This window comes from Xiphias gladius, chromosome 11 (assembly GCF_016859285.1).
Source record: "Xiphias gladius isolate SHS-SW01 ecotype Sanya breed wild chromosome 11, ASM1685928v1, whole genome shotgun sequence".
Classification (NCBI taxonomy): Eukaryota; Metazoa; Chordata; class Actinopteri; order Istiophoriformes; family Xiphiidae; genus Xiphias; species Xiphias gladius.
In genome coordinates this window covers 239,136-250,216 of record NC_053410.1, presented here as the reverse complement: position 1 = coordinate 250,216, position 11,081 = coordinate 239,136, and the positions used below count along the sequence as shown (strand labels likewise).

The window sequence follows — 11,081 nt, the reverse complement described above, 5'->3', positions numbered from 1 at the left end:
TGAAGGTAACATGATTCATTTTGGACTATTGGACGAGCTGCCTCTGCGTGCTCTGACTGGGTACAGCAGCCTGAAGACACAGAGGACTGATGAAGAACAAGAATGGTTTACATGAATAGATTTAACAGAAACCAGTGAGCGCCCTCTGGTGGTCCCCCCTGCGTTCCTATCAATCCACAGTAATCCTGTAGGATGGATTTATGGTTATAGTACATGCCTGTCATTGTGGATTGATCTCCATCTTTCAGCAGTCCTCAAACCCACAGACCCGACGCTGCGATCTCCGAGGAACAGAGTGAACGCTGAGCTACAGTCTGTCTGCTGTCAGCCGTCACACTGATGTTTGGCTTAGTTGGAGCAGGCAGCGGCAGCCAGAGAAAGGAGAGAGAGCTGCAGTCTGTTCAGTTTTGTCAGTTTTTATTCCGTCTGATAACTATCAATCAGGTCCAATGTATGGGAACGGTGCAACCTTAAAAATACTGCAAAAACATATATATATATTTTTAAATTATCAACAAAAAAAAACTAAACAATTGAGACGCTAGATTTAATTGAAAAAAGTCTAAATACATTTTGAAAATAATCTGGTAAAGCCTGAAAAGCAGAGTTTACCAACACTACACACGATGACGTGATAATCACAACCTTTCATTCTTGGTGAAAGAGTGTGTTACTGAAAAATCCTCAGCTTTGATCAAAACCAAAGATGGACATGACTGTAAAGCAGCAGCTGCTGGAAACGTTGCAGGATTTGGGAGATGAAGAGCTGAAACACCTGCAAAATGCTGAGTTAGTGGACGGTTTCACAGCCATCAAAAAGTACCGTCTGGAGAAGGTGGACAGACTGAAAACAATGGATTTGATGGTTGGATGTACACTACTAAAGATGTTATGAAGGTGGCAAGGTTGATTTTAAAGAAGACCACAAGAAATGAAGGTCAGTCATAGGAAGAGAAAAACATAAACATACATGGCACATAATGCAGAAACAACAGTGTCAAATACATTTAAAAACATGAAATGTTTTTGAAGCTCAAGCTGTATAAGGTTCACTTGACCTTCGTTAAACTTCTTGGCTTTGTCACCGTGTGTTTCCAGACAGTTGATGTCTGAGGACAAATGCCTTCTCTTTGATGTTCTCTATATTTTTATTTTTAAGTCTTGAAAACAGAAAATGCATCATTTTTACAGAGAAGTATTTATGATTTAAGATACACTTTCCTCCAACAGGAAAGTTGTGCCTCAAGATCTGTCAGCCTGTGCAACTTCTGCAGCAGGTAGAGTTCAATAGGTTTTCTGAGGGGATGTCAGTAAAACGGAAACTAGTTGAAGAAAACACAAGCAGCCCAAGCTGACCAATCATAATTCTTGTTGTCTCCATTAGGAGACCTAATGTAGACACCAGAGACACACAAATCCTACAGCGTAACTTGAGTGGTTCCTTTGGTAGGCTCTGTAGCTACACCATAATGAAAACCTCAAATCACCCTTAATGTTGACCATGTGGGAATGTAACCCAGAGAGAATGAGAATAACTTGATGAGAACCATCCACATGATATGAACATGGCATCAGTATCAGATACTTTTTATAAAACTTACAGAGAAATAGTCAATTCCTCTACCACATCTACTTTTTTTTTAACGTTACGTTAAGAATCTGTCTGAGCTGCTCTGAACGTCATTTATGTAAAAGTGTTTGTTTTACTCTCTCACTTACAGCTTTGTCCCAGCAGCATCTAAAACAGTGAGTTTTTGCAGAAAATTCAATCAATTCACTGGACAGGGGATTCTGTGGAGAGTAAAAGCACTGCACTGCAGGTCAGCCCTGCACCTACTGGGCACCGTAGAGGGCGCTGTTTCCGGCCCTACCAGTGACCCATGAGTCAGAAAAACTGACCCACACATCTGGTTTGTGATCTGCTAAAAATCACCCTCAAAGGGCCAACACACCTACAGTCAAAAAGCAGTGTACATCAGTAAGGTTGAATAAACAAGCATAATGTTACTGTATTTGATCATTTAGACGGATATAAAGTTGATGGGTTTTTTTGATAAAATTATACAGAGCTGTGGCATAGGGTGCAATCAGGTATTGTTTTTTTTACAGCCTGAAAACTAACTGTTGTTTGTGCAAAACATATTGAGTCAGGCCAGTTGTGAAGCTCTGTCCTCAGTCCTAAGCTCCCAGTCCTCTAGTCTGAGAGAGCTGGACCTGAGTAACAACAAACTGCAGGATTCAGGAGTGAAGCTGCTGTCTGCTGGACTGGAGAGTCCACACTGTACACTGGAAACTCTCAGGTCAGATGTAGTTACAATCTCAAATCTTAAATTTTTTTTTTAATGTCTTTAAACTTAATGGTCTATGCTTAATTTAAACAGGCTCTTTAATTTTGGCATTTCTGAAACTTAAAAATTTTCATCAGGATCTTAAATTTAACTTTAAAGAAAATCTTTTCATTTCGCTGAAGTCTGTATTTTTTCCTATCCAGCTTCATCTGCTCTACAGCATACAGTGTCATGTGATTGAGATTCCTGCACATTTATTTATTTCCAATTCAGTCATAATTAAATGTAACATCCCCAACTTGTTCACAAGGATTTTAGCTAATGCACGTTCACTGAGTGTTCAAGAGTTTCTGGCTGCTCCTCATGTCCATCTTACCTTCATCAACTCTGGAGTCAATCTGCTGTCAGAAAAGAAATCACATTACTGATAGACATCAGCAGGTGTTGTATATCAATATAAAAAAAAATGATGTGACAAGTTTTTTTTGTGTCAGGCTGTCAGATCACAGAGGAAGGCTGTGCTTCTCTGGTCTCAGCTCTGAGATCCAACCCCTCCTATCTGAGAGAGCTGGACCTGAGCTACATTCATCCAGGAGACACAGGAGTGAAGCTGCTGTCTGCTGGACTGGAGGATCCACACTGGAGACTGGACACTCTCAGGTATGGAGAGCCTTATGTTACGTATACAATATAAAAAAAGACAATGTATATATTAAACAATGAAATAAAAAATATAGTGCAGGATAGATATGAATAAATAGTCCCAAGAACAGAGTTGGAAAAGACTTCAAGTTTTCTGGGAGTTTGCTCAGATATAAACTGAATGCTGTTTCTCCAGGTTTAGTTTTGCTTCTGGGGACAGTGAGCAGACCTGTCCCAGACCATTTGAGAGGTCTGCACAGTTCAGAGTGAGCAGCAGACCCGAGATGCATTTTGGCCTTAAACCATTCAGTGCTTAAAAACAGCAGTATTTTAAAAGCTGAACACTGACTTTCACTGAACACTGTCTCTGGTTCCAAAAAAATTAGTTCAGACCTACTCAGTGCCATACAGTGTGTGTGTATGGCACATACATACATAGTCACCTGGTGATGTTGTTGTACAGATAGATCTGTGTGTCAGATATTGAACAGAAGTGACGCAAGGATGGAGGATGGAGGATTGGATTCAAACCAGTTTAGCACCGTGCCATGAAGTCCCACTCAGTTTTCCAGTCTCTCTAGTAGTATGTTGTGATCAACTGTGTCCAATGCAGCACTGAGATTCAATAATACCAAGACTGAGACTTTCCTACTGTCTGTTTTCGAGTGGATTTCATGCAGGGCCTTCACGAGAGCCGTCTCAGTGCTGTGGTGTGAGCAAAAATCCTGACTGGAAAACACCAAAACAATTGTTAAGGGCCAAAAATGTGTTCAGTTGTTGAAAAAAAACCCTTTTAGATCATTTCACCTAAGAATGGGAGGTTTGAAATATTGAACGTATGTGTGCACATTAAGACCCGTAGAGATGACTAAGTCCAGAGTGTGGCCCTTGTTTGTCGCGGTCGTCATGTCATGAAAATCCAATACTGAGGGGAACTCTGGGTTTTCAGCTCCAGAAACAGAGATGGCTTTAATTCTGAGTCAGTTACTTTGGTAACTTTAACTCTGTTAGCTAACCCTCCTGCGGAGGATGAGGGAGCTGTCTTCCCCTTCCTCATTCATACAGTCCATATTAGGTCATATCAGAGATTGTATCAGATCATATCAGGAAGAGGGGAGAGTGAAGGGGGGAGGTTTTATCAGCATGATGACATAAGGCTGTGCTTTTGTGTCTTCCTGGTGCCGAGGCTGCTGTGTGTCAGAGTCCGTTTGCCCTGAAAAGTTGATCCCTTTCATATCACAGGTTTTACTGAGTTATGCATTCAGTGATAAGAGTCAGCTGAACCTATTGATAGCCATGCTGACCGTTGGCAGTGGTCCACTAAACAACTATTCTGTTTCGTAGTCCACTAAGTTACTGTTGCATCAATGTGCAAACAAGAAGAGCATCTGCGCTCTAGCAAAGTATGACCTCCAAAGGCCGCTATTAATAGGAGGCACCGTGACTCATGTTAGACTCCCGTCTCGAAGAACGCTCTATTGTGTTACTTCTCGGTCACAAGCTTCATCTACAACAGTCAAGTGCAAATGTAGAGAATAACAAACCTTTGTCTATGAGAAATGTGTAATGTCCATGTTCGCATGCTGAAGGAGACTGTGCTGGTCTGACCCCCCTCCTCCTTTCAGGTTGGAGTCTGGTGGAGTCCGATGGTTGAGACCAGGTCTGAGGAAGTGTAAGTGTATTTTTAATTTGATTTTATGAAAAGAAAAAGCAGCACATTAAACCATCTTCAAACTGTCAGATCACTTATTCGGATCACTGACGTCATGAGTCATCATCAAGCTGTCAATGAATGAACAGATGACGGATCAATAACTGCAGCTGTCTCTTGTCTTGTTCTCTCCATCAGATTTCTGTGAACTCACACTCGACACAAACACAATAAACAGAAACCTCAGACTGTCGGACAACAACAGGAGGGTGACATATGTGAGAAAGGATCTGGCATATCCTGATCATCCAGACAGATTTACCTACTGGTCTCAGCTGCTGCGTGGAACTGGTCTGACTGGTCGCTGTTACTGGGAGGTGGAGCGGAGCGGAGGGTTTGATATATCAGTCAGTTACAGAGGAGTCAGGAGAGGATGCAGTAAAGACTGCAGGTTTGGAGAGAATGATCAGTCCTGGAGTCTGGACTGCTCTGATGATGATGGTCGTTACTCTGTCAGGCACAATAACAGAGTAACATCCATCATCTCCTCCTCTTCCTCTTCGTCCTCGTCCTCTGTCTCTCACAGAGTAGCAGTGTATGTGGACTGTCCTGCCGATGCTCTGTCCTTCTACAGAGTCTCCTCTGACACATTGATCCACCTCCGCACCTTCAACACCACATTCGCAGAACCTCTTTACCCCGGGTTTGGGTTCTTGCTGTTTGACTCCTCAGTGTCTCTGTGTTCAGTGTAGGAGGAAGAGTCTCGTCTAAACAGGGTTGATGTCAGCGTCCGAGTTGGAATTACAACTGGGAAAGTTGAGTTTTTATGAAAGCTCTGACATATCTGACTTTGGCAGCCCTTTCATACTTTTTAGCTTAAAGGCTGTCGTTGAGGGAAATGAAATGCTGAAGGTTTGTGCTTATTATTATTTAGTTCTGTGACCCTCACTTTAACCTTCCTTTTTACATTGTGCATCACATCTGTTGTATCTCACATTATCTGTTGATAATCTGTCTGTATACCGTAGACTTTTATCACCTGTGCATACACTGTTTCAATTATTCTGTTAAAATCAAGTGACAATCCTGCACCTAATGTACGGTGTTATATTACCATCACTATACAGTATGTAGTCTAGTTCTTTAGTCTCTATTCTAGTTCATGTCTGTTTAGTTATTGTGCGTAATTTAGCCGCTAATTGTGTTTTGTTTTTGTTTTGTTTATTTTTCTCTTATTGTTTTTGTGATTTATGCAAAGTAGCTGCTGTGGGATGCATAAAGTTCTCTGTCAATCTAATCTATTTATGAATGATATTCCCACTGTGCTGGCGTTGAAGGAGTGCAGCATTAAAACACCTGCCTGTACCTGTCTCCGTCCCCTCACACAGTATCTATGGCTGTGTCTGAAATCACACAGTCACCACATTTACTGTCTGAAATCTGAGCGTGGAAATTTAGGCTCTGCTCTTTTCCACCGCAGCAGCATGACGATCAATCAAATTAATTGGTCGTTGTACTGCTCTTAGTGTCTCTCTGTTCAGGTCGTCTGTATTTTGGATCCGGTCTAATTAGCCTCGGGTTCGGGCCGGTTTTTCATGGGTCCAAGGTCCAGGTGAAGACCTGTACTCCTCACCCCCTTCAGCTCTGCAGTAAATGTGTGCATTGCAGTGGGGCGGTGGGTGTCTGTGTGTTAGTGTGTGGAGTGTTGCGTGCTGTGTTAAAAGGATCAGAGTGTTAATCTGCTCCTCAGATTCACTTTAATCTCATCACTGCTGCTGCTAAGAATACGCACGCACACACTTGTCTTACATTAGTTGTTAGGACACTTGTTGAGGTAATGCGTTTTCTAGTCCCTTACCCTGACCCAGACATAAACCCAGAAAAACCAGGTCTCAACCCTCAAACAGGCCTTTGAAGGTGTGAGGACCAGACAAAATGTCCTCACAACGATGGTTTCAAACCAAAATTTCTCCACACAACCATAGAAAGAAATGTACACGGTAACACACACATGAACAGTGATGTGTCCACTGAAAGAATTACACCCATCAGCGGTGACAAATTTTTTTGAACTAAATTTTTGAAGGAAACGATTCAAATCAGCAAAGTCATTTTTAATTTACACATCAGCCCCCTACAGTCGGCGCTGAAAGTTCGGTTTGACCTGCCCGAGTTTCTTAAATTTTAGAAGAAATATATTCCTGATTATTGGAAAATGAGTCGAATTCATCTCCCGACGTTTTTACTGCAGAAACAAACTGATTCGTGTCCCACAGCTGAGAATTACACCTGTCACTGATGATGAGGACGACAAAAAAATGTCCGCAGTCACAATCTGAAGGTCTAGACCCTAAAGTCTAAAGGTTAAGGTTTCATATCTTCAAAAAGTCACTGTTGTAAAGACGGGTTGTTTTATATTCAGACCGGTGCAGCAGCTGTGGGTTCCCAGTTAAAACGCTTTCACTTCTCGTGACTGTTTTTTTCTCTGGCTCGGAGAAGTGACCCGATTGCTCCAATAACCTCTCAGATAATCTGATCCAATCTGAATTTTGCCTAGCAACAGGCTGTGAGGAGCCGTGTAATTGGTGGTTATAAGACTAAAGTCAGTTAATGGAGAGTTCAACATCATCTTTCATTCATTCATATTTAAATCTTTCTTCTCTTACAGACAGAACTTTAGGTTTTTCTTTTAGTTGAACTTTCAGTTCATCCTCAGTCTGCTGATTTAAAGTTTAAAAAAAAAAAATCAGATGCTGTCATTTGAATCGGGGATAAAACCCCTAATTTTACACAGGTAAAAAACTGGGATTAATTATGTTTGTGATTTATTTGACAATAAGCAATTCCCAATCTTAAACCAAATCATTGAACTGTGAGACCATTTGATCAAAGTAGAAGATCACTGGTCAAGAAACCTGGCTGTGGACACGTTTTCTGATGATTGCAGATCATGTTTGAGTAACATCAAAATAATAACAAAAAAATAATACACAGATGGCATCATACATCACAGCAGTTATATGAATAAATTAACACCAATAGACTGTTTCTGGAGATGAGAACTGTTCTACAAATGCCGGTGGAAAAATATCATAATAATCATGAAGTCTGTTCTGGGTTTAACCACTGAACTTCAGAACTCTGACTTCTCTTTTGAAAGGAGACAAATACTTTTGTCTTTTACAGCAGCTAAACAGAGATCGCTGAAATACTGGAGTCTCATCATGATGAATGAATGGGTCACATACTTCCTGATGAACAAGATCGACGAATGTTGACAAAGAGACACTTCACTGACCATCTGTGACTTTATTATTACATCAATTGTGGAAGAAACCAAACCTGTGCTCTAGACCTGAAGTACAAAATTTCAGCATGTACCTGCAGTAAACCTCCTCTACCTGATTTTATTCTAACTTTTCCCTGCTGCTGCTGCAGATGTGAGACTGACAGAGAGCAGATCTGACTGTGATCTTCCTGCTGTATGAAGAATAAATTAATTTAACAGAGGCTTGTTACATTGGTTCGTTAATAAAGACTTGGTTCAAAAACAGTGAACTTGTCCCTTCCAGGACCCCCCTGGGTTCCTGCGTCATGGCCGCTGTCCTTTGCCCTCAGCTGACATCAGCAGAGTTAATCTGTTTCTCTGAGCTGATTATACCTGTTTATCTGCTCAACTGCTGGTAATGATCTGCACACTGTAAAACACAGTGAAACACTGTAAAACTTTAAAATCGCTGTTAAACACTGAAAAATGAAAGAGAACACCTTGAATGCTGTGAAACACTGTAAAACACTGTGGAAACGGTTCAAAGTCTGCAACAGTTCCCCTGCAGCACCAGACTTGAATAATTTCTAAGTCTTCTCAGAGCTTGTTTTCATGTAAAATGAACTGAACCTAAGCAAAAAAAAGTCTCATAAACTTCAGATATTAATAAGATGACTGGGAGCAGGTTGACCCAGTTTGTTCTTCTTACATATGAACATCACATTTGAGTCACAGAGCTGAACATCTGATTTTTATACCAGGTGGTTTAACAACACCTGCTCTTCTGAAGGTATTTCCAGAATCCTCAAAGGTGCGTCAAAACATTTGGATAAAAAATGTCCTGTCTGCTGCAAGATGAAAAAGATTCTTAACACATTTGCCAGGTTGAAACATGTCCAAGCTCAATTTGAACGACATTAAGCAAAATAAAAAAGTTTTATTTGGCTATATTGTATATACACATATAATATATATGCATGTGAATTCCACCTGTTTATACGTGCATACAGCTGTATACACTCCTATATATGCCTGTGTACAAAACCGTATATACCTCTCTCTCTCTCTCTATGTGTATATATATATACACACACACACACACACACACACACACACACACACACACACACACACACCTGTATATATACTATATACTTTTTGAATACCTCTATGTAAACATGATTATTTTTTATATTCACCCCATTCTTGTATAAATCCCCATTTATAAGTCCGTACATACCTGCCTATACTGTACCTCTCTATATAGCTGTATACAGTATACCCCTTATATACACAGGTATGTACTTGTGTTTACATGTCCAGGAACATTGCTGATGCATTGATGAATTTTATAAAGGATGAGTCAGACAGTTTGGTGTCGGTCACAATCTCTTTATAGGTTTTATCGTACACAGCGGAGCAACTACGAGCTCCAACCAACCCACAACAACTTGCTGAAAACATCACAACTCTCCATGTTACAAAGAAAAAAACCCCAGAAACATACAAATATTACAACCTGCAACTGAAAACTGATTTTCTCTTTAAAATGACTCTTTAATCACTATAAAGCTGATCTGACTTTACCTCCATAAAACTGAACACAGACCAGATCCACACGTTCTTTGATGCAGTTTCCCTCACTGTTAAACTGAGTTAAGACTAATATTAATGTACAGTTTGATGAATATGAAATTGCTCATCAAAGCATGTGTGTTGGTTTGGCTGCAACTTTACAGTAAACTTTCCTGTTTCAGTCTGAACCAGTGTTGTTCTGACAAAGAACCAGACAGCCACACCCGGAAGTTTTCTCCCTGAACTCGGTCTGCTAGGCTCAGTCCTATCCCAATGCCACAGATGTTAGCATCAGTGTTAGCTATTTTTCCTTTGACCATTGAAACTGAAGCTGTGTGCTTTCATGAATCAGTTTATCAGCAAACCTTAAAAAACATGTGAAAGTAGAGAATTTAAGTTAGAGGTTGTGGGGTCAACATAAAAACAAAAAAATTCAAATCAAAGACGATGCTGCATGAATCTTCCTAGCTGCGTATATCACTGTACATACCTGCATATACCGTCGTTGTATAGACCTGTATATATCTTCATATATACCTCTGTATATACCTGCATAGACATCTGTACATACATCTGCATATACCTGTATATACCTCTGTATATACATCTGCATATACTGGCATGTACATCTGTATATATCTGCATGTACCTCTTTATATACCTCTGTATATACCTCACATTTCACCTTCCTGCCTGGTTCGGTCCCCTAAACTGTCAATCTAAGAATAAACTTTTTAGGATTGTGTCAATGGCAAGAAAAATAGTTGGCAAACCCCAAAAGCCCTGGACTCAACATTTCAAAGAAAGGACGGGGAAGAAGGAGAGGAGTATCCCGGCAGATAGCTCCCGTCCGATCTCCAGCCAGTTTGAGCCGCTGAACTCCAGGAGGCGCTATAGTCCCTCTGGCAACTAAAAATGGATTTAAGAAGTCCTTCATCCCAAGTGCCGTCAATATTATTAACCCTACAAAGTGACTGATGACATTTAAGCCGCAGATATCGACATGAACGGTTTTAATGTGTAACGTGACCTTGTCTATGTGTTTGTTTTACTAACTGCTTGTCTGTTCCTTTCTTGTCGCTGTTCCTTGCATTTGGTGAGCTGAAGACAAATTTACACCCTGGTGGACAATAAAAATATATTCTATTCTATTCTGTATATACCTGCATTATACCTCTCTATTTACCTTTTGCTGGTCAGGAGGGCTTCTGCAGATGTAGCAGTACCCCTCCCGACCAGCAGTGGCAGCACTGAGCGCTATGAGGTTCTTTGGATGTTCAGCAGTCTGTTTCCATGTCGACCAACCATGTCAGAAGTCAGACCGCGACACTAAAGACCAGAGCCCGACCGATACTGGACACAAACACCAAAACGCGAGTGTAAAAACAGCCGATAACAATAGAGTCACTGTTTGTTTTTCACAAAAACAAACACATTTGGCAAGAAACTCCCAAACATATTTGTATGCTCTGCGCTCACTGCTGGACAAACTGTGTAACTGCAACAGTTTCGAAATCATCTCAAACATATTGGATATCTGTGTGAAGAGCTGATGTAAGCTGATCAGTGATCAGCAGTGTGACCTATTGGTCAGGCTCTGGTAAAGACCGGCGTCGACTGCCATCTGACAGGAAGCATTAATGAGGAGGCCGGAGAA

At 40.8% G+C, this 11,081-nt stretch overlaps 1 protein-coding gene across 1 annotated transcript; it reads left to right on the top strand.

Moving 5' to 3' along the window:
* The first annotated feature begins 706 nt into the window (after positions 1–706).
* LOC120796647 lies at positions 707–5,333 on the top strand. Its single transcript, XM_040139684.1, has 5 exons — positions 707–872; positions 2,177–2,300; positions 2,775–2,948; positions 4,556–4,602; positions 4,780–5,333. The coding sequence occupies exons 1-5, from the start codon at positions 707–709 to the stop codon at positions 5,331–5,333; spliced, it is 1,065 nt and encodes a 354-aa protein (XP_039995618.1).
* Positions 5,334–11,081: the final 5,748 nt, after the last annotated feature.

Coding starts and splice junctions, on each gene's coding strand:
- LOC120796647 (XM_040139684.1), top strand. CDS start 707: ATGGACATGACTGTAAAGCAGCAGCTGCTGGAAACGTTGCAGGATTTG. Junction 873..2,176: donor AATGGATTTGATGGTTGGAT/GTACACTACTAA, acceptor CTCTGTCCTCAG/TCCTAAGCTCCCAGTCCTCT. Junction 2,301..2,774: donor TGTACACTGGAAACTCTCAG/GTCAGATGTAGT, acceptor ACAAGTTTTTTT/TGTGTCAGGCTGTCAGATCA.